Source organism: Zeus faber (genome assembly GCF_960531495.2).
Source record: "Zeus faber genome assembly, chromosome: 2".
Taxonomy (NCBI): domain Eukaryota; kingdom Metazoa; phylum Chordata; class Actinopteri; order Zeiformes; family Zeidae; genus Zeus; species Zeus faber.
Window position 1 is genome coordinate 26,990,034 of NC_137189.1, and position 24,645 is coordinate 27,014,678.

The 24,645-nt window shown below is 46.0% G+C and overlaps 1 protein-coding gene across 1 annotated transcript in view; it reads right to left on the minus strand.

Moving 5' to 3' along the window:
* LOC307247687 (DNA-binding protein SATB2-like) overlaps positions 1 to 24,645 on the minus strand; it is a gene marked incomplete at both ends in the record, with an annotated part of 73,196 nt that overhangs the window by 33,504 nt on the left and 15,047 nt on the right. Inside the window, 8 exon segments of the mRNA XM_080023810.1 lie at positions 5,983 to 6,517; positions 8,533 to 8,739; positions 11,722 to 11,874; positions 12,392 to 12,619; positions 20,087 to 20,436; positions 20,439 to 20,461; positions 20,463 to 20,652; positions 20,894 to 20,935. Of these exon segments, the coding sequence (XP_079879936.1) occupies positions 5,983 to 6,517; positions 8,533 to 8,739; positions 11,722 to 11,874; positions 12,392 to 12,619; positions 20,087 to 20,436; positions 20,439 to 20,461; positions 20,463 to 20,652; positions 20,894 to 20,935 (1,728 nt within the window).

The window sequence follows — 24,645 nt, forward strand, 5'->3', positions numbered from 1 at the left end:
GAGAGAGAGAAGGAGGGAGGAGAGAGGGTTGTAATGGATCCAGCGGGAACAAGGGTTTTAAGAGAATGTCAAAACTCCGGGGGCAGAGATGTAAACATTGTTACCCTGATTGTCTTGCCTCACTCTTTCTTTTACGGCCCCCTTCTTTCTCTCGCCCTCTCTCTCCGTCTCCCTCTTAAGGTTTTAGTGTCTTCCTCTGAATGTGCACAGCGCCGTTGGTGGGATCACGCACATACACACACATACACATGCACACATGTATGAGCATTGTGGGTGAAGTGTGGTCATCTGAGGAGACAAAGCCGTACACACTTCCGGCAAAACTTCCAGAGATTCATCCTGACTGACTGACACACTGACTGACTGACTGACTGACTGACTAATTGACTCACTGACTTACTATTTCACTCACTAATTGACTGCATCACTAAATAAACTAACTAATGAACTGACTAATGAACTGACTAATTAACTGACCAACTAACAGACTAACCGGTGGAGAGACAAATTAACTAATTTACTAACTTATGAAAGACTAATTGACTGATTGAATGACTGGATGGGTGACTGACTGACTGACTTATTGGCTGTCTTTTTACCTGATTGTCTTGCTAACTGACGGATTTATTACTTATGGTTTATAACATATGACTTATTAATTACTTACCTGACTGACTCACGTATTACCTTACTGACTAATCGACTGACTTATTACCTGACTCACTGAATTATTCCCAGACTCACTATTAATATGTCTGACTTTTTGACTGACTATGCAGAGTGACTGACTGCTTCACTGACAACGTAAACTCAACAAATGCAATGACTAACTACCACGAAGCCTCCAACTTGGCATTTGGTTTTGCACGCTGACCTCTACTAAAAACGCCCGGAAAGTTTGAGTTAGAACAGTTTGCAAGAGCACGAGTAGCAACACAACTAGAGGCTGTGAAGACGGACGAGTGAGTAGATACTTTCCGTGTTCAGCGTGATGACGTTGAATGTCCCCGACAACCTCGGCCGTCTCACTTCGCCACTTGTTAGCAGCAGCCATTTTTAAGACACAAAAAACCTCCCAATTCCTGAGTGGAGTATTTACTGACGTATTTTAATGTCGTAGAACAAACCACGAAAATCCCTCAAGCTTGTGTTAAACCACCTACCTTATTCCAGGCATGGAACCAAAAACCCATTCAAAAAACCCATTGACCTTCACACGAGGGAACCGGAAGTTTGAAAACGCGAACTAATTTCCGGGTTTAGGATTCATTCCTGCAGCACTCTATTCCCAAATTTGTATTCGTGTGGAATCTCCCCGTTCATTTTTGATTTCCAACGGGCGTTACCAACGGGCGCAGACCAAAATGGATAGATCTACAGACCTAGAACCAATCAGAGCAAACGAAACATGTGACGTAGCGCTGAGCGAGTTGGTCAATTAAACAAGTCGGAAGTGTGGTAAACACATCGTTCTTATCAACAAAAGCTTGAAAGAAAATATACCGTTTAATACTGTCGCGATAGCGCATTCAATAGACCGTTCCACTTCAGCGGCATCCATCTTGGCAAGGTGCGCCAACGGCTCTCCTCTGCATCGTCATCGTGTCAACCCCGCCCCACATTAGACAGACGGTTGCGATTGGCCCGACCCTGGCGAGGTCCAGTGGAAATCTGTTTGAATGGGAGGGTGGCCAGACGTATTGTGCAGAGCAAATGAAACATGAGCTGCAGATTCATCTGGTCTGAGACACTCATCCATACTGGACTGAGGTGACAGAGAGAGAGGGAGAGAGGGAGAGAGAGAGAGAGAGAGAGATGAAAAGTAAACAAATAAAAAACAGATTACTGAGTCGGGATATTTAGCCATTAAAAAGCAATTATTCCAAACCGCGCTCTGGAATGTCCGACCCACATGCAAGCTGCTTTTTACCCAAAAAGTCATAAAACCAGACGCAAACTCTAATTTAGCTTCACGCGCCTATTTGGAGGTTTCCGACAAATATAGATTTTATTTTAAAGAAAGAACTTTAAATGATTGGATTCCAGACGCTCCAAAGCCGCTAATAGATTTTAATTTGCTTTTTCATTTTTCCACTGAAGGACTTTGCTTTGGGCGTCTCAAATAACACGAAAAGAGGGAAAAGAGGGAGTCCCCGTAATTAAATGTTTACTTTGGGGCCATCGTTCGATGAGGTCGCTGCTCATTGTTTTAATCTGAGTATGTGTAATACACACCAGCATTAACAGGACATTCGGAGGACATAATTTAGTATCCTCATAATGTGTGCGCATGGTTGTGCGTGTGTGTATATGGTTTAAAAGGAAATAAAAGCTGAATACACACCAGCACTGAAAGGACATTGGGATTATTATTAAAGGACATATTTAGAGTCCTTATAATCTGCAAGACATTTTATATGCATGTTATATCTAAATTCTAAATCTCTGATATGTATTTCTGACCATTCTTTAGATGTCCCTGTAAACCATCTATAATCTGATACGAACGTATCTACAAGCACAATTTGTGTGTTTGTATGATTTAACATTCAACACACACACGCACACACACACACACACACACGCACACACACACACCGCGCCACGTGCTAACCTTCGCTGATGGCCGCGTGTTGTGCTCGATGGGGTGTGAACTGCACTGAGTATTAGCGCCTGTTTATCAGAGTGTGTATTAATGCGCTGAATCACAAGCCGGGACACTGTGTGTGTGTGTGCGTGTGTGTGTGTGTGTGTGTGTGTGTGTGTGTGTGCTTGCAGGAGATCACAGGTGTGTTTGGCGAGCTCCGCGGAGAGTCAATCCCTCGCAACCCCCACCCAAGGCATCCTGGGTAATATCAGCCCACGAAACACCTGCGTCCCCCGTCCCACATCCCCTACCGATACATACCCACACACACACACACACACACACACACATACACACACACACACACACACACACACACACACACACACACACACACAAACCTCTAATTGCCCCTCATAATGTACACGTAGCCCTAATACCCAGCTGCGAGTGTTTGGAACGCACTGGACCGTCCAGAAACTGAATTTAACCAAAGTGCGGACTTCACTCTGTAGGCGATCTGGACGTTTTGAAGGTCTTCAATCCGCCGTGTCGGAAAATATCCCCAATTTTTCTTCTTAAAAGTCGAAATCAACAAATCTACAAAAAACAGCAGAGATCAGGATTAGGGTTTGGGTTAGTCAGGATTAAATGTCAAATCACAAATGTTAAATACGGTGCAAAAATATAGTCAATTATCACACTACTGTGGCAATTTACTATATATTTGGACTGTCTTAAATATTTTTGAACGTAGCTTAATGTACCTTAATATAGCTTAAGTCATATATCAATAAAGAATATTTCCCAATTTCTTACACCCATTTACTTTGGGTCATATGTGAGTCCTATAACCTCCATTTTCTGGTGTGATTTTGGTGGTGATTAGCCACATGAAGCTCCCTATGTTTTGGTTGGAGCCTAAATGCCTACATTTTATTTTATTTTACTTTACGATGGTGCGCTATTACTGACTTAAAATGTAAAAGATTTTAATAAAAGTTATACAGTATGTCTTGTATTTTGTAAAGATAGAGTTACGGGTTAGGGATTGGGGTGAGGAATATGTTTAAAATTTTTAATTGATGAAATTATGCTTGGGGCACTGGCACACCGAGTGATCGTTTTAATGTTTTTAATTAATATTTATTCATGATTTTTACAGATTAATATATTTTTATATGTTTGTATATATATATATATATATATATATATATATATATATATTTATATTTAATTAAAAAATGATGAAAGCTGACATTGTTGTAAAAATTGTTTTTCATGAAAATGAAAATAAAATATAATTAAATAAAATAAATAAATAAATAAATAAGTAAATTACAAATTAAAGAATCGTGTAAATGATGGATGAGTGGAATCCTTCACCTGGATACCTGGTGGACCCAAGGACCTGAAGGGTTAGGGGTTAGGAGATTGGGGTTAGGATCAGGGTTAAGAGGTTAGGGGATAGGGGCCAGGATCAGGGGTTAGGAGTTAGTGGTTAGGGGTTAAGGTTAGGAGTTAGGGGTTTAGGGGTGAGGGGTTAGGGTTATGGTCACAGTTGAAGGTTCGGTGTTTTGGGGTGAGGGGTTATGGGTTTGGGGTTAAGGTTAGGGGTTAGGGTCAGGGGTTAAGGGGTAGAGACCCATGGTGGTGTAATGACCTAGAAGCTTTCAGATTGATATCTCCAGCAGAATTGACTTGATCAGAGAAGTTGCTTTTAGATTGGTTTTTAAATCATAAAACAATAATTATTTGACCACTTTTGACATATGAACCAATTCAATCTCTTCATTCACCGCTTTTGACTTTTTCTCTTGGGTATTTTAAGTCCTTTGCTCTATGGACTATTTATAAATGGAGGAAATCCCCATGTGGCAAAATAAAACAAAGGTGACGGACAACGGTTGACTTTCAATTTCCATTTAATGGTCAAAGAAAACAAGTAAAAGAAAACAAGAAAGACATCGATCTGTGATTCCCCATAAAAGTCATTTTGACAAAAAATAAAATAGGACTAATTCTCAAATCGCAAATAAAACCGTCACAACATTCCCGGTCATGGTCCCATACGAGCATTTACATAAAATATCTAGAAAATCATTTAAAGGAACTGGATATTAGATACAAATCAGAGTTTTTGTCTCACAGTCTGTTTCGCAAACAGTAAACATTTATTATTTTTACATCTTTAGATGTTTCATATTCTCAGTAACAACCTGCTTTTTTGGCTTCATTTTCTCACATTTGCATTCAGAATACCGGGGCCCGACACTAACTTTTAGAGCTGGTTGCCGAGTTGCAAAGCATGCATCAGCTGTTGGTTGCCGAATTTTGATCATTTTATAATTAATGATACGATATAATTATTATCCATATTTGAATATTCTCACATCCTTCCTCTTGGAAGTGAAAGTTGTTGACAACCATCTGGGCAACCAGGTCACACAAGATAGTTGTCGATGGCCCAAATGTGGTTCCTGAGGGCCGACACTATTTTTTTACCGTGGAAGTCGTTGGCAAGTTGTCAACCATAAAACAACTGTTGGTTGCCAACATTGACAAAATGGTTGTCGAATTTGAATCGGTTTAGAATCAAGTGATAATGCCAATAGGGCAACCAGACCACAGGGTTAGGGTTAGGGCAAGATGGTTACCCATGGCCCAAATCTGGTTGTCCGGGGCAACTTGGCAACCATTTTTATATATTTTTGTCGGACCATGTATCATTCATATTAGAAAGAAAATATGGAACAGCAACCTTTGATATCTTAATGATGGATCAATAAATACTGAGTTAGTGAGTGCAAGATAGCGGACACAACAGGAATTTAAAAAATGCCATCGATCTCCCACTATCATTATGGGAAAAACACTTTGGACAAATGGAATAAAAACAATAGAACATGGACGGACAAAACAGCATGTTCAGATCTTGAGGTGGAGACGCTTGTGGCGGGGTCCGCCACGAGGCTTGGCAGTGAGGTATCTGTTGTTCTGTTTCAGTAAAATCCCTTCGACCTCAATGCCGCCATTTTGATCCGTGAAAGTAAGTCGACGTCTTCGAGATTCAGACGCTGTTCACAATTCAGATTTTAATCTCGTAATTTATAAATGTCGTCCTCTAAATACAATACTCTATATTCTTTTCCTCTCGCTGGCTCTGATTCTCTTCCGTAATTATCACTAAAATATATCTTTTTTCAGTTTTTGTGTTGTTTTTTACGCTGGGCTTCAGTTCCCTGTTCCCGTCCACATATCGCCTCTGTCCTCCCCGTTCTCCGCCTCCGCTCCCCCCTGTCCGGTCATCGCCTCTCCATCCTCCCCCTCCCCCACCTCCCCCCGATCTCCTCCTCCCCCCTCTGCTCCCTCCATCTCCACGGATCCTCCTCCACCCTCCTCCACCTGCTCCTCGCCAGAGTCGTCCGACATTGAAAGCGCCGCCTCATCCCCATGGCGACCGGCCTCCCCCTCCTTATCCCCCTCTGCCTCCTCCTCCCCCAGGGGCGGTCCCCCCCGGGCCTGGTTGTGGTGCTTGACGTGGTAGCGCTGGTTCTGGAAGAATTTCACCACGGTGTGCCGGGGCAGGTCCAGCTGGGCCGACAGGGTGTGCACGGCCTCCTGGTCTGGGTACAGGCCCACGTCCCCGATGAAGCTCTGCAGGATTCCCAGCGCCTCCAGGGAGATGCGGGTGCGAGACCGGCCCTTCCTAGGTGGTCCACCGGGGCTAATCCCAGCCCCTGCCCCAGCCCCAGGTATGACTCCAGGTCCGACTCCAGGTCCAACCCCTGCTCCAGGACCCGGGGCCGCCTTCGGCTGGACTCCGTCCTCAGCACACTGTGGGCCAGGCAGCGGGAACGAGACAGGCTGCGGGTCCTCATGTTTGGGTAATGGGTCGCTCATGGACGGAAGCTTGTGTCTGTGCAATGCCTGATGGGAAAAGAAAAACCACATCCATGATAATGATTCCTAACATATCTGGAATACCCATTTATGCAGGGATGACACTTTTAACTTGACATATTCTCGTTAAGGAATAACTGATTCACTTTTCAAAGCTATTTGCCAAAAGAGGGCGTGGCAGCGGGCTTGCCATAACGACATATATCACGCCCCCTTCTGGCCAATCTGTGTGACAAGTTAATCAGCCGTCCATTACCCCATGACAACCATGCCATCAAGATTTTGCGGTATTACGTGAATCTGTTCAGAAGTTATGCACCGTTCTGTCATTCACACGCATGCGACACACACACACACACACACACACACACACCCACACGCACACACACACACACACACACACACACACACACACACACACACACACACACACACACACACACACACACACACACACACACACACAGTTTATTAGCAGGGCAGGGCAAAGGAATCCAGCGCTGTAAATCTGCGGTGCTCCGTCAGAAATGAAAAGCCTGAAATAAAATTAATGGCAATTCCTTCGCTCCAATAATGACAGGCTACGTCTGGGATAATGCTGAGGTACAGAGCCAGGCGGACGGGGGTGGATGGAGAAGGAGGGTGGGGGAGGGATTGGGGGAGGCTGGGTGGTGTCATTTACGACATGTATTTTGAATTAATTATGGGAGACAAACAGACAGGAAGGAGAGGTTTTGGTTTGGAGAAGCAGGTGGTGGGGGAAGGAGAAAAAAAATTTGAATTATACTTATATATATTTAAGGAAAGTTTAGGTTATCCATTGTAAAAAACAATTTTCCTGCCCAGAGCGTAAACAAACAAACAAACAAACAAACAAACAAATGTAGGAACCAATGAATTAACTGTTGAAGTGAAGTAACAGAATGGAATCACATCTACAACTCCTTTAAAGTGACAAAACTCATACTTTGGAGTTTCTGGACATTTTAATATATTATATTTTAACTATTGCTACTTTTGTCAGTGTGAATAAGTGATACAGAGGTTTATTGTTTTTTGTTCATTTTAAGGTTTATTTTATATTGACAACTTTTATTTGATTCTTTATTTTTATTACTTTATTGTATATTCCAATATTTCTTTCCATTTTCTATAATTCAATCTTATTACTTTATTGTATATTGCCAACTATTTAAGTAACTTATTGCTTTCTTATTGCTTTATTGTACATAGCCAATTTTTTTCTTATTACAGGTACTCCTCACTTAACGGCCGAGTTCCGTTCCAAGGACAGGTCGTTCAGCGAATTGGTCCATAAGCCAGGAGCCGTGTTATTTCACGGTGAGGGGGCGTGGCCATTGCGAACGCTAGTGCAGTGAATACTGACAGACTGCTGGAACGACACTGAGAACGGTGATGAGATGAGATGTATACAGTGTTTATTGTATATACAGTATATACAGTATAGTGTATATAGTATATATCGTGTATATACTGTATATAGTATATATATTGTATATAGTATATATATAGTATATATAGTGTATATAGTGTATAGCATATATATATTGTATATAGTTTATATAGTTTATATAAAGTGTATATGGTAAATATGGGGTATATAGTGTATATAGTGTATATAATTTATATAGTGTATACAGTGTATAGTATATAAAGGGTGATAGGATGAGATGCTTGATGCTGAGACGCCGTGGTATTGTACACAGTGTACAATACAGACTGGTCAGAGAGTTGGTCATATGTCTGAACGGTCGTTAAAACAGGTAGGTTGTACCTGTATTTAGTTTATTGACAATTGATTTCTTTCTATTTTTATCCTTATTAATTCATTGTACATTCGCATTTTCTTTCTATTCTTTATTCTTATAACTTTATTGTACATAACCATTTTCCCCATTTTTTTATTCGCATTACTTTATTGGATATTACCATTTCTTTCCCATATTTTTTTATTCTTATTACTTAAGTATAGTTCTAACAGGGTTTGGGTCCAAATTGTGTAGCACCCCCTGCAGGCTCACCTGGGGGTACCCGGGTGGCGACGGCAGCGGCAGCGGGCCGGTGTGCAGCCTCTCGCCGTGTTGCACCCGGTTCTCCTCCTCATAGGCCCAGTCCCGTTCGGCCCGCGGCAGCAGCAGGAACCTGCGGATGGTGCTCAGGTTCTCCCACAGCGTCCGGTTCTCAACGCTGGGGATCTCCTTCCAGCGCAGCAGCTCACACAGCCAGCCCTGAGGGAGGCAGGGGAGGGAGGGAGAGAGATTTTCTGCAATGGGTTTGGGCGAGTATTTGCAGAGAAAGAGATCTGCCATCAACCTTCTCTGAGATCCACTCAACCATCAGATCATTTAAAAACAATAAAGCCCCCAGACCTGAAATCCCCTCGAAATCTGTAGGCAGAGCTGTCCACTTATCCATATTGGAGGTGAAGGTAGTGAGCGCCATCAACAGTGGAGAGATGCAAACACCATTGCCATCTACTACAACAAGGGTGATAGGTCCATCTGTGGCAGCAGCGGACAGAATAGATCTCCTTCCGGGGCCCTGAAAGGCTTTGACTAACGTCCTGCCCCACATTACTTCTACAATAGGTCTTTAGTGATGGTGTTCACCAGAATGTCCGTGTGGCTTCAGGAAGAACAAAAGCGCCGTGGACGTGATCTACATGATGTTTTCCAGATGCCATCTATAAGAGAAATACCATGAACAACAACAAGACCTGCTCATGGCCTTTATGGAAGTGTCCAAAGCCTTTGACCTGTACCAACAAGACCCCTTCACGTGCTTTCCATCAGGAGGTTCCATCAGGAGGCTCCATCAGGATGTTCCATCAGGAGGTTCCATCAGGAGATTCCAACAGGAGGTTCCAACAGGAGGTTCCATCAGGAGGCTCCATCAGCATGTTCCATCGGGAGGTTCCATCAGGAGGCTCCATCAGGATGTTCCATCAGGAGGTTCCATCAGGAGATTCCAACAGGAGGTTCCAACAGGAGGTTCAATCAGGAGGCTCCATCAGCATGTTCCATCGGGAGGTTCTATCAGGAGGCTCCATCAGGAGGTTCCATCAGTTCCAAGCCTCCACAAAGTAACATTCTTAGAATGTTCTCGATCTCTCAATATGCTGATGACTATGTTCTTCTGGCTCATAGGCCAAGGTGTTCTCCAAGCCCCTACTACAGCGGCTGTGAAAGTTCACAGCAGATTCCAAACTTGTGGTCTTGTGCCAGGTCTTCTCATCCACCTCAAGCTGCACCTAAACTTTCCGTTGTTCCACACTTTCCTCATCGTTCCCCAACTGCCATCGGATTGTTCAGTCATCAAAAAACTCACCAGCAGCAGTGTAAGTCATCATGGGCTACAATGGACAACCTTAAACAAGTGTGTGTGTGTGTGTGTGTGTGTGTGTGTGTGTGTGTGTGTGTGTGTGTGTGTGTGTGTGTGTGTGTGTGTGTGTGTGTGTGTGTATGTGTGTGTGTGTGTATGTGCGTGTGTGTGTGTGTGTGTGTGTGTGTGTGTGTGTGTGTGTGTGTGTGTGTGTGTGTGTGTGTGTGTGTGTGTGTGTGTGTGTGTGTGTGTGAGATAGATTAGATTAGCACCGCTAGGCTAACGCAGCTCACCCAGACTCTACCACCAGCTGGTGTTTGTGTACAGTCGTCCTCAGCGCAGCACTCGGAGGTAATAACCTGATCAGCCCTTCTGTTCTCTCTCTCTCTCTCTCTCTCTCTCTCTCTCTCTCTCTCTCTCTCTCTCTCTGCATTTCCCCCACTCACTCACTGTCTCACATGCTCTATCTCCATCCCTCTTTTGCTTATCATTGTAATACTGGTAAATTCAAACTGTGTCTCCTTCTGAAAGTGGAGTCTCTGGACTCCAAAGCTAGAGCTAGTTTCTAAAAAGTTGATTTTCTTGGACCACACATGTTACGCCCAAATGCCAGGATTGTTTACATGTCAAGGAAAACATGCCGGCACAGTGCTCCATGAACACCATCTCACACCATCTAACACACACACACACACAGGTATACACACACACACACACACACACACACACACACACACACACACACACACACACACACACACACACACACACACACACACACACACACACACACACACACACACACTTACTTTCCCTTTAATACCACCCATTGGCCCCCACAAATCCCCAACTCAGCCAAGAATCCTGTGTGTGTGTGTGTGTGTGTGTGTGTGTGTGTGTGTGTGTGTGTGTGTGTGTGTGTGTGTGTGTGTGTGTGTGTGTGTGTGTGTGTGTGTGTGTGTGTGTGTGTGTGTGTGTGTGTGTGTGTGTGTGTGTGTGTGTGTGTGTGTGTGTGTGTGCAGCCCATTCCAGTTCAGCTCCTCTTCTGTAGTTTCTTTTTCATCACTGTGTTATGACGTTCACTCATACCACTTTTCACAAAGTTCACACGAAGCTCGCAGTGTGTAATTCAAATCCTAAATTAATATCAGATTTTCTGTTCATTGCATAATGCTGTTTTGAAAGTGATATGTGTGGTGTGGTTGCTTGTGGCGGGTGTGTGTGGACAAAAAAAAAAAGGCTAACGGTGACTTTAAGGTAATAAAATCCTGCAGTCCAACACTATATGTTGCATCAACACTCTAAAGGTCACCTTTTCATACCAACATCTTATTCTGCTGAATTCTGAGCTCAAACTTGTCAAACTTTCACACACATTGCAGAGTCGATTAAAAACCTGGAGTCTCGGTTTGAAAACTGCATTCTGGCCCCGGGGAGATGGTCAATGAGCATCAGGTATTATGTGTAGGCCCATGAGACGACTGTAGCGGGCAGGATTCAAACCTGCAACCGGAGCAGATTCCAGACCTAGTCCTTCGACCACTCAACCACAAGAACCTCTGAGCACCTCCACTCAAAAAGAAGAAAACAAAAACCTCAGGAGATTCTGAACAAACAATCAAAATGGAAGGAGCCTTCCACAAGCCCATGCGCAACAAAAATGAACTGCAGAAAACAACAAAAATCGAATACCACGTAACACCATTCAACCACCTAAAACAAAATTTAAAAAAATAAAAATGTACTTTGCTCCAGCGCTGGAATGATATTCCATTGAAAAAAAAGGTGAACTCTGTATAATAAACATCATTACGGAACATAAAGGACTAACTTAAAATTGGACGGACCATTGGGAGCTGAATGTCGGGGACTGACCGCTAGCGACTGACCTGGCTCTTGTTGGCGGCCACCTTGGCGAACAACGCCTGGGAGACCTTGGCTCGCTTCATCTCCTGCTGGATCTCCTTGTAGATCCCGGACGAGATGTTCACCAGGGAGTCCAGCTTCAGAGGGAGATCAGAGGTCACTATGCTAGGCTTGGTCTGTGGAGGAGGAGGAGCAGAGGAGGGAAAAGAGGAAGAAAGGAGAGAGTAAATAAGAGGAGGAGACGGTGGGGGAGAGAAGGTGGAGAGAAAAGGAGAGGATAGAAGAGGAGAGGGGGAGGGGAGCGTCGAGGAGAGAAGAGGCGAGGTGAGAGGAAGAGAAGAGGAAACGGGACGAGAAGGAGGAGGGGAAGGAGAAGGGGGATAGGAGGGAGAGAGGAGGAGACTGGTGAGGAGAGGAAGAGAGAGGAGAGAAGGGAAGGAGGAGAGCAGAGGAGAGGATGGATGGAGGGAAGAGGAGAGGCAAAGAGGAGGACAGAAGAGGGGGAAGGACAGTAGAAAAGGGGATGAAGAGAGTAGAGAAGGATGGGGGAGAGGAGTGGAGGAGGAGAGAAGGGATGGAAAGGAAGAGGAGATGAAGGAAGAGAGGATTTTTCCTTTTTCTTACTATTCTACCTATGTCACAGTGTACAGTTTTAGCTGTATTGTGTGTGTGTGTGTGCGTGCGTGCGTGTACCTGTATGTGCCTCTGGGCGGAGAGGTTCAGGTGGAGCTGTGGGGAGCCGTGGGCGGGGTTGTGGTTGTGGCTGGTGTTTGTGGCCCTCTCTCTCTCCTCCTGGTAGATGTGGTCTCGCTCGCCCTCCGCCAGGTGCAGGAAGCTCTGCATGGCCTTCAGGTTGACCAGCAGCGACTGGGAGGCCGAGTGAGGCTCCTCCTCCTTACGCAGAATCTCCGACAGCAGCCCCTGGCGGCCGGAGCCGGGGTGACAGCGTGCACAGTCAGGAAATCGTGATTTCTGCGATCGCGATAAACCAATTCACTAAAGGGTGTCACTGCATTTCACACTGATAGGGGGCGCTGGTTTGCTGGGTGAAGCTAAACTATGGCGGATAGAGGTAAATAAAAAAATAAATTCTGAATTTCTTGCCAATCAATTGAAACGTGATAGAGAAAAATCCTTTATTACAGCCATCAAAGATTCACAGGGTAGAATGACATACTAGCCTTCGCCTCTGTTATTTCAAGACATCAATAACATATTTAGAGACTTTCATAATAACTTATATCCCTCGGATAATGAATCGAATATATCAAACATTCACCCATTCCTTGATGATATTGACCTTCCTAAACTTTCAACGAAGCAGGCTATCACCTTAGATCAACCACTTACTTTTGAAGAACTCAGGAAAGCGCTCTTCTCTATGCCCAACAATAAATCACCTAGATCAGATGGCTTCCCAGTGGAATTTTATAAACACTTCTGGCAACTTATCTCCCCATTATTCATCAGAATGGTTACAGAGGTCAAGTCAACCGCCACCATGCCTCTGCACATGAATACTGCTCTCATTTCTGTTTTGCTCAATAAGGACCCAAACCTCACCTCCAGTTATAGACCAATAAGCCTTTTTAATTGCGACCTTAAGATTATAAGTAAAACACTAACCAAAAGAATTGAAAAAGTAATTCTATTTATAATTCACCCAGACCAAACAGGCTTTGTCAAAGGCAGACACTCATCCAGCAATATGCGTCGTTTATGCAGTCTGATCAGCATATCTCAAAGGAACAACTTTAATACTATTATTGCCTCTTTGGATGCTGAAAAGCATTTGACAGAGTTAATTGGACAGATCTCTTTTCAATCCTCAACAAATTTGGCTTTGGAGAGTCACTCATTCAATGGATCAGAATCCTCTACAACTCTCCATCTGCTTCCGTCATCACCAATGGTTACACTTCACAGCGTTTCACTCTACAACATGGCACAAGACAAGGATGTCCGCTCTCCCATTTACTATTCACCATCTTTACAAAACCCCTTGCGGCGGCCATCTGTCAGAACAGTAATATTGTAGGCATACAAACAGGAAACTCTGTTCACAAAATCAGTTTGCATGCAGACAATATCTTGTTGTACATACGGAACCCAATATCATCCCTACTGGAGGTGTTCAATCTTATATCTAAATTCTCAGCTATCTCAGACTATTTAATAAATTGGACTAAAACCACAGTCTTACCACTCAGTGGGGGGGACTGTAATGCTGCAACCCAGAAACTTCACTTAGCCATCACAACGAGCAATATTAGATACCTTGATATTGCTACTCCACCAATCTATCAGATTTCTTTACCCTTAACTTCACTCCATTGCTCAAATCCATTGGAGAAGACCTAATTTGATGGAACAACCTACCCATCTCATTAATTGGTAGGATAGCAGCAGTGAAAATTATGAAATTACCCCAGTGCAACCAACAGTACATTGGTTTAATACTCTAGACTCAATAGTCAACAAATTTAATTGGAAATACAAGAAACCAAGAATTAAACTAGCAACACTACAGAAAAACAAAGACTGTGGAGGCCTAGCAGCCCCAAACTTTAGGTAGTACTATCTAGCAAACCATCTTCAATTTATAATTTAATGGTTACAACCAGAGCAACAATTGGCCCATGGATGGCGAGACATTGATCAATCTGAATGTCAGGAGTTATCATTATCCAATCTCCCATTCCTTACTGAATCGATAAGGAAACATAATTGCTTTAAAAACCCATTTATTGCAACAACTCTGTCAGTCTGGTGGAAATTCCTCAAACTCAGTGGTCACACTATCTCCAAACAAATTCACGCCAATCTGGCACAACCCAGATTTCCTGGTTAAAAAACAGACCAATAATCTTTAGGTCTTGGAAAAGAGAAGGAATTACTCATCTGGAACACATTTTTGAGAACAATTTGCTTTTATCCTTCCCAACCTTAACCTTAAGATATAAAGGTATAAAACCCTTCAATTCCTTCAATTACAGCAGTCTCTAAAAGTTAGAATCAAATTGACGAACAAGATCCTACAACCACCTCAAATGATCATCTAACTCATATCTGTCACTTGAAAAATCCCTTTTCCAAAACAGATGACACCTTATCTTTACCTACAATGAAATGGGAAAGAGACCTTGCTGTCCCCATTGATATCAACCTGTGGAAGCTTATTTGCACACCTTTTCTATGACCCGTAACTCCAAAATGCAACTCATCCAATATAAGATCGTGCAGAGAGCCCATATCACAGAATATTCAAAATGGGTTTTGTGGATGAAGACTTTTGCTCTCACTGTTCCCTTGATACCAGAGATGACTACGTTCATGCCTTCTGGCTCTGCCCACCTATCCAAGCATTCTGGACCAACATCACCAAGAAGCTATCAACCCTTATGGGTCGCAGCATCAGTGACCTCTCCTCAGTCGACCCCCCACTGAAACACCACCAACCCATTTTGATCGCCTTAACAATTGCCAAGAAAACAATATTACTCAATTGGAAAAAGATAATCTCACCACATGCCAATGGTTGCAGTTATTAATAGATTACATCTCAATGGAAAAACTAGTGGCAATATCCAAAAACAATGTTGATTAATTTTATGAAATATTGGCTACTTTTATCACTGACATAACTCCATAATTTAATACTTGAGTCTTCCGAAGTCGGTGCAATGTCATGGTGCTTGGGGGCATGTGGGGATCCTCCTGGTCTCCCGGGGCTCTGCGGTTGGGTGGACGCCCTGGCAGCTCTGGGGACATCCGTGGTGCATGGGCCTGTGTTATTGGGGGATCCCGGGGCCCCACGGGGGAGTTAGGTGGTCTGGGTGGTGGTGCCCGCTCCTTTACCTGAGTTGAGCTGGCCTGTGTCCGGGGGTGGAGGTGGGGACGTGCTCCCAGGGAGTACCTGCAGCTGGCGTTCGTGTGTTGGTTCGGGGAATGGTTGTGGGTTCTGGGGCTCGGGTTGGGAGCAACCCCAGCAGTGCACTGACCCCGTGGTCGGCGGGTCAGCACGCCGCTGAGGTTGCCTGGGCTTGTGTGTCCATCTGCATCCCTTGGGGGGCGGGAGGGGGTTGGCCCGTGGTGCGCCTGGTTAGGCGTTCCGTCTGGTTCTGTCAATCAAGGTCCTGAACCTGGCTGGCTGTGCTAGGCGCGGGGCTCACCATGTGGCTTCTTTCGTGCGGGGCGGTCTCCTGTCGTCACACCGGAATGCTGGGGTACCTGCCCTCTGGCGCTCTCGGTGCGCGGGGCACTTGTCGCTGAGGGGTCGGGCTGTGGATGGGGGTGCGGTCTGCCGCCCTCTGTTCTGTAGTCCATATGCTCGGCGGCTGGGGGCTGACCAGGGGCCTGATGGGGGCGCGGAGCTGTCCGACATGGCGGAGGCGCATGGCGGACCGCTCTGTGCCCTTGGCTGATTGCTGTAGGTTGGCTGCCACCAGGTACAGGAGGTGGGCACATTGGGTCATGGTCAGGCCAGGATCTGTGTGGTTGCTTCTCGGCCTGCTGCACCGCTGGATCGATCCGGTCGCGACTCGCCTATCTCTCCCAGTACCAAAACTCATACTCAGCACATACACCACACAATAGACCGAGCAGGAGGGGTGCGAGTGATTCGGGTTCGACTTGCCTGAAGGACTCGCACCCCCAACCCCGCAATTTTAACTGCAATTACCAACAGCACACATTGAGCACTGGGTTTTTCCGGGGTGGCTGGTCACTGGCGGGTCAGTGTGGGGGCGTGGTTGGCCGGGGTGCGGTCGGGTGGGCCCCCCTCCCGGCCTGGTGTGAGTCCTGACGGCTTGCGCTTGGTGGCTTGGGATGTGCTGCGACCAGGAGGGGCTGCGGAGAGCACCGCCGGGTGCCTTCCGGGGCCCCTGGGGGTACTGCTTTCCATTGTGGGTGTGGGTTGTGATGTGGGGGGCGGCTGTTGGCCTTTTGCTTCTGCGGCGCAGCTTCTCTGCGGCGGGCGCCCCGGGTGCTGGGGGTGGCGGAGGGCCTGTATACCTGGCAGCCTGCCGGCATCGGCGGGGGGGGCGGGGGGGGGGTGGTGCCCTGCGCTGGGCACACGCTGCTACGTGTAAGGACACTTGGCACTCACACCGGGTGGGGTGTCTGGTCTGTGTTCTGTGCCTTGTGCCAGTGGCCCGGGTTCTGTGCCGGCGGCTGCGTCTTGTGCCTGCACCTGGGGGTTGGTTGTATGTGTGCGCCCCTGGGGTGCGGGGTCTCCTCGTGCACCCTAGGACTGGGTCGTGCTCCTCGGGGCTGGGCGTGGCGGTTGCCCCAGCCCGGGGATCTTCTGTGGCCGCAGGGCAGGGTACTGTGGGCTTTCCTGCAGCCATAGGGTGTCTACAGGGCTGCGGAGTTTGGGGGGCTTCGGGGCCCTTTCCGCTGCTTGGAGGCGCCGCAACATAATACCGACCTTCTACACCAGTACCAATGGGGATAAGTCATGAACACTCACCGCTGAACATCTTACACACACGCACACACACACACACACACACACACACACACACACACACACACACAAACACATACAGGCGGTCTCATCACACACGCCACACCTGCTTCGAGTGCACCCCAGCACCATCCTGGCTTGCATTCCTCTCCTTTCCTCCCTCATTTACTGCCATAATTATGGAAGATGCCACGTCACCAGTTGTAGTTCAGTTTTCCTGGACCTAATTCACTGTTTTTCAAAAATGTTGTCATCCAATGTTTATGTTATTGTGTAAATGTTGTTTGTTTCTATGTTTATTTGTCTCACCCGTGGTGATTCTCCCCCTCCTGGAGTAGTGATCAGTTGTTTATAGACCCAAACATGAAAAATAATTCTCCAAAGAGGGGGGTTGGTGGTGGTGGTGGTCTATGAACAAAAAACTGTGCTCTTGTCATTCTACAGGTCGTCCACAGGTCAGAGTTATTGCAGCAGTTCTTGATGAGTTAGGAATTAATAAAGAGTTGCATTGCAGGTTGAGAACTTGAACTCCACTTGCAGACTAACTCTGTCCTGGATGCAATGGCACAAATACTCTGTGTTTTATGCCCAGCATGCTGACAGCACAGGTTAGAAAAAAAAGAAAAAAGAAAAAAAAAGAAAGAGGTAGAGGAAACTACAGCCATAACTCAATGTCGAAAAATCTTCCGAATCATTTTGATTCTTACCGATCCCCCAGGAAATTGCAATTTTTGGGATCGCAGTCGACTGATTAACCAAAGTGTCATGACATCTTCACGCCTCCTGTGGGCGCTTATCAAAGGAATGAAGTGAGCTTGCCATGAAGCAAGACTAGAGGAAAAAATAAAAATAAATGAATGCACAGATTTCCTTGCAATATTTTGCAATATTTTGTTTATGCAGCATCCCCTCTATCGTGATACTGTCGTTATGGTGGGAAATAGGCATGATAGTATCGTATCATGAATTTCTCTCACAATTCCTACAGGAAATTGCAATTGATTGCAATTAATTGCAACTGATTCACCAAATTGCATCACTACTTCCTGTGAGCATTTATCAAATGAGGGAAGTTACCCTGCAAAGGAAAAAATGTTGAAAATCGGATTGTGGAGATCACGATTAATTGTCAAGGATTTTCTTGGAGTATACGGTGTTTGGCGGAATCGCCAATATGGTGATACCATCCTTATTGTGCAGAACATGTTATGATCATAATGCAAGTCCCTCCAGGAAACGGCAATTTTGCGATCGCAATAATTAACACAAAACTAACCAATATTGGATTAGAGATTAGTGTAGTGAATTATCAATTGCAGTGAATTGGGGAACCGATTAGAACCAAGATGGATTTAGATTTGACATCCCGCCCTAATTCTCCCACTCAAAAAAACCCCACTTTATTCACTTTGTCAACCACTTTATTCACTTTGTCTCCATTAAAGATCAGGAATAATTAAATCCAAATCCAGCACTGATAGGTTCAGGCCGGGCCCCACATCTGGGTTTCCATGCGATTCAAACAGAAGGTTTCACTTTAGGAAAAAATAGCTGTTTCAGTATAAATGTACATTTTCTCGCCGTCCGGGCAGAAAGAGACATCGATAGCCTCCGACCAAGAAGTCAGAAGTCTTTTATAGCAACTTAAATTACTGTGAAAGCTCGGCACGACAGCCCTTTGTAGATGTGGAGTCTCTGCCGTGACCCAGTGATTCACTTTGAGTTCCACAGACAAAGGGTCGGGTAACAAAGTAAGTAGGGTTTCCCGGTTCCAAAGTCGCTCTCGCGCCCATCAACTCCAATGAACACACCACCGTCAGACCAAAGAACCAAATTCCCCGAGAATAAACACGGGGCTAAAAGCAAAGCCGCGAACTTCGTCTCCGTTCGGGCTCCTTGGGCTTTCTTCACAAACCGCTAACAGATTGATGGAAGCAGAAACCTGACCAGAAAATATCGTCTTTCATTGTTTTTAGTGGTTTTTTTCATGAACCATTAAAGTAACGTTTGGATTCATTCAGGCTCAGAAGGGTGCGTCCAATGAGTATAAAGATTAGAATTAGGGTCGTGCATCGATGCCTCCATGAGGAAAGGGCTTCATGAAGACGCTGGCAAAGACCTCGCAAGAAGATCTTCATCCCATTTGGCTTCAAGTGGAGCCGAGCACGTCAGAATGTGTCATTAAATGTTAGTGGATGTGGCTAGCCACCCTGGCTGGCTAATGCATCCCCAGTCGGCTGTGAGGAGCTTTTTCAGTCTGTGGTTAGCCACCAGCCTTTGTGTGGAGAGCAAGGAAATGCATGCGAGGGGCATCTAAAGCTGAACTTTCTGTGTCAAATAAAAAACTTGGTATTTCATCGGTTAAATCGCACAACTTTGTGATGTAGATGCACGTACGAGCCCCTTTGAGAGGCCGCAAGCCTCAGCTACAGAAATATATGAAACCAAAGACCCCTCCTCCCCGCGGTTCAGTCCAGAATGGTCCAAACTTCATGGATTTGGGACCAGACCCCAGACTGTTGGTCATTTTGAGTTTTTATTCTGACTGCACTGAATTGTCCAGCATCCCAACAACGAGGTCCTGCTTATGAGGTCATGTGACTGATTGCACTGAATTTACGATGCAGTGCTTTTATTTTGAAATACCGTTTCCAACTTCAGCGTTTGGTTGTCATGAACTCATATCTCGAAGGGTTCCACTGGTCAAAACCATCATAAAGTTGTTGTGTGCGATAATAATCGCAAAAGCATTGTGGATAACTACACTATTCATGTTTTTAAATTAATTAACTAATATTTGGGTGGTAACTTCATTACTGAGGACAAAAGTGGCTCCTGAGTCTACACCAGTTGGGTCCCACTGCTTTACAGGATGTGCTAATATGCTAAGCTGAGTAGCATTCGGAGGGGTTCCGCTGTACCTGGGTTCGGTTGAAGGCCACACGGGCGAAGACGGCCTGGGAGACGCTGGCCCTCTTCAGCTCTTCCCGGACCTGATGGTAGATGTCCGAGGAGACCTCCGAGGCAATGTGGCCTGGCTCCGCGGTGCCCCCTGGGGGCTTGCAGGCCCGGGAGATGGGCGGGTGGTTGAGGAACTGCTGGCTGATCCCCTGCGAGTGCTGCTGCTGTTGCTGATTGGCTAGCAGGCGGCTAACGGCTATCTGCTGGTTGATGAGGTGGGCCATGGCCAGCTGCTGGCGAACCAGCTGGGGGGAGATCCGGGGGGTGAGGAGGGCGTCATGGCCCAGCAGCGGGGGCAGCGGGGGGGGTGTGGTGGTGGTGCAGGTGGTGGGGGCCTGGGTGCTCAGCGGGGGGCTGCAGTGGTGGCTGTGCTGCTGGCCACGGGGGGGCGCCTGGGCCAGGGGGACAAGGGGTGAGGGGCCAAGGGGATGAGGCCCCTGGACACCCAGGGGTCCCAGGTGGGTGGGGGAGGGGCGCAGGGAGGGGGCACGCTGGCTGAGGAGGGGGAGGGTTGAATCCCATTCCACTGGACGGCCAAGAATGATGCAACCACACAGAAACGCACACACACATTCATGTACACACACATTCATGCACACACACACACATGTTAGAATGGGTTAGAAAGCTCCTCAAGTTGACTTAACTTCCTGGTCTCCATCTCAATCTTCCGGCTCAAACTAAAGTTAAGGAATTAGAGTGTAGATTTGTTCCATTTCATATTTGACTAAAGGGAAGGCGACGTCTCTGCGCCATTTCTCGCTCACCTTTGATTTCCGGGTTTTCCCGTCGGGACCAGAACTTCTCACCTGGAAGGAAACATCGGATTCACATTGGTTTTAGATTTGGCTTCCAACCTTCATCCACGGTGGGAATCAAACGGAAGCAGAGCGTCTGTGGTGGGACTAATGATGGAGTGAGAAGATCTATCCTTCCTCCTCTCCCCCTTTCTCTACTCGTTTCTCCTCCCCCTTCTCCACCTCCCCTCTTCTGTCCTCCCTTGCTTTCCTCTTTTCTCCTCCTCTCCTCTCTCCTTCTGTCCTCTGTGTCTCTGCCCCCCTCTCTCCAACCTTCTCTTCTCCTCACCTCTTCCCCACTGCTCCCTCCTCTCCTCCTGTTGTCTTTTCTCCTCCCCTCTTGGGTTCTTCTCCTCTCCCTACCACCCCTCCCCACCGCATCCCCTCTCCTCCCCTCTCTTATTCTCTTCTCCTTCCCTCTCCTTCTCTACCATCTCCTCCCGCGTTCTCTCCTCCCTCTCGCTCTCTCCCCCAACGCTCTCTGCCATTCCTCTTTTCTTCTCTCTCTCTTCCCTTCTCTCTCTCTTCTCCACCTGTCCTCCACTGCTCTTACACTCCTCTCTCCTCCCTCATCCCTTTCTTTACTCCTCTCCTCACCTCGCTCCTCTTCCTTTGGTCTTTTCTCCGGCCTCCCCATCTCCCTCCCCTCTCATTCCTCCCTCAGCTCTGTGTGATCGTCTTGGATCTCCTTCTTGTTTTTTCTCTACTGTTTGACTTTGTGATGAGGTCTGGCAGATATGTGTGTGTGTGTGTGTGTGTGCACTTAAGATGAGTGCATGTGTGATATTCTGTGTGTACGTGTGTGTGTGTGTGTGTGTGTGCGTGTGAGCGTGCGTGCGTGTGTGTGTGTGTGTGTGTGTGTGTGTGTGTGTGTGTGTATGTGGGTGGGTGTGGGTGTGGGTGTGAGTGTGTCTGTGTGGGTGTGTCTGTCTGTGTCTGTGTGTGTGTCAGTCTGTGTGTGCGTGTGTGTGCACGTGTGTGTGTGTGCACGTGCGTGTGCGTGTGTGTTTACGCCGACGTGTCAAGTTGCATTACACTGCTGCTCTGCACGACCTGCGACACGTGGTTCAGGTTAACACACACATATGTGCACACACACACAGACACACACTTATCTATAGTGCACACACAGTACACATATCTGCATCCACACACTATAATCTACTTACTCATAAACATGAATCTGGATCATATACACATATTTTTATTATACATAGAACATTTTATAAATATCTTTTTATTATATTTCCGTTATTTATATTATTATCATTACTATCACCATCATTATTATCATTATTATCATAATTTTTATTAAATAACTTGTGGTTTTAAGGTGGGGCGACTCGGTATATGTATACTGTACACCGATCAGCCACAACATTAAAACCACGGGTTTTAATAGTGACGTGAATAACATTGATCATCTCGTTCCAATGGCTCCTGTCAAGGGGTAGTATATATGAGGCAGCAAATGAACAGTCAGTTCTTGAAGTCGATGTGTTGGAAGCAGGAAAAATGGACAAGCGTAAGGATCTGAGCCACTTTGACAAGGACCAAATTGTGATGGCTAGACCACTGGGGCAGAGCATCTCCAAAACAGCAGGTCTTGTTGGGTGTTCCCGCTATGCAGTGGTTGGTACCTACCAAACGTGATCCAAGGAAGGACAACCGGTGAACCAGCGACAGGGTCATGGGCGCCCAAGGATCATTGATACGCGTGGGGAGCGAAGTTTAGTCAGTCTGGTCCGATCCCACAGAAGAGCTACTGTAGCACAAGTTGATGAAAAACTTAATGCTGCTATGATAGAAAGGTGTCAGAACACACAGTGCAACACAGCTTGCGATGGGGACAGCAGACCGGTCAGAGTGCCCATGCTGACCACTGTCCACTACCGAAAGCGCCCACAATGGGTACGTGAGCATGAGAGCTAGACCATGGAGCAATGGAAGAAGGCGGCCTGGTCTGATCAATCATGTTTTCTTTTACATCATGTGGATGGCCGGGGTTAAGGTCGATCCAGCATGTGTGGAATGTTACAGGACTGTTCTTCCAGAACTTACAGGATGTGCTGCTAACGTCTTGGTGTCAAATACCACAGGTCACCTTCAGAGGTCTTATGCAGTCCATGCCTCAATGGGTCAGAGCTGTTTTGGCAGCACGAGCTGTAGCTACACAATAGTAGACAGGTGGTTTTAATGTTGTGGCTGATCGGTGTATATTAATATTACGGCTGTCAGTCGATTAAAATATTTAATCTAGATTAATTGCATGACTGTCCATAGTTAATTGTGATTAATTGTAGAGTGTTCCGAGTGTGTATAATACTATACACACTCTATACACTATATACACTGTATACATCTCATCTCATCACCCTTCTCAGTCTCATTCCCACAGTCTGTCAGTATTCACGACACTAGCTTTTGCAATGGCCACGCCCCCTTACCGTGCAATTTCAATGGTCCTCGCTTATCTACCAATTTGGTTAACGATCTGGTTGTAGGAACAAAACTTGGTCGTTAAGTAAGGAGAACCTGTGTGTTAAAAGTCGGATTTAGATAGATATCCTAGAATTGCCACTGGCTATCACCAGCCGACTTAACGTTAATACTAGCTGATTCCTAAACTACAAGTCAGTCAAATGTCGTCATAACAGAACTTGCGTTAATGCGCCAAATAAATCAGCAGCTAAAAATGGTTTGTTAAAACCAATTTGCGGTAACTTTGACAGCCCTAATATATATATACTGTATATATATATATATATATATATATATATACACACACACACACCCACACACATATATATATACATATATATATATATATATATATATATACACACACACACACACAGACACACACACACACACACACACACACACACACACACACACACACACACAGCCAAAACACTAAAACCACCGCTAATATTGTGTAGCTCCCCCTCATGCCGCCAGAACAGCTCTGACCCATGGGGGCATGGACTCCACAAGACCTCTGAAGGTGTCCTGTGGTACCAAGACATTAGCAGCAGATCCTTTAAGTCCTGGAAGTTTGGGACTTGTGGTTCCAACACAATCCACAGATGCTGATCAGACCCTAACCCCGTCCATCCACATGATGTTAAAGAAAACATGGTTCATCAGACTAGGCCACCTTCTTCCATTGCTCCATGGTTCAGTTCTGACACTCACGTGCCCATTGTAGGTGCTTTTGGTGGTGGACAGGGTCAGCATGAGCACTCTGACCGGTCGGCAGCTACGCAGATCCAGACACAGCAAGCTGTGATGCACTGTGTGTTCTGACACCTTTCTTATCATAGCAGCATTAACTTTTCCCCAATTTGTGCTACAGTAGCTCTTCTGTGGGATCGGACCAGACAGGCTAGACGTTGCTCCCCACGCGCATCAATGAGGCTTGGGCGCCCATGACCCTGTCGCTGGTTCTCTTTCCTTCCTTCCTTGGACCACGTTTGGTAGGTTCTAACCACTGCATACCAGGAACAACCCACAAGAACTGGTGTTTTGGAGATGCTCTGCCCCAGTGGTCTAGCCATCACAATTAAGTCCTTGTCAAAGTGGCTCAGACCCTTACGCTTGCACATTTTTCCTGCTTTAACACATTAACTTTTAGAACTGACTGTTCACTTGCTGCCCCATATATCCCACCTCTTGACAGGAGCCAATGGAACGAGATGAGCAATGTTATTCACTTCACC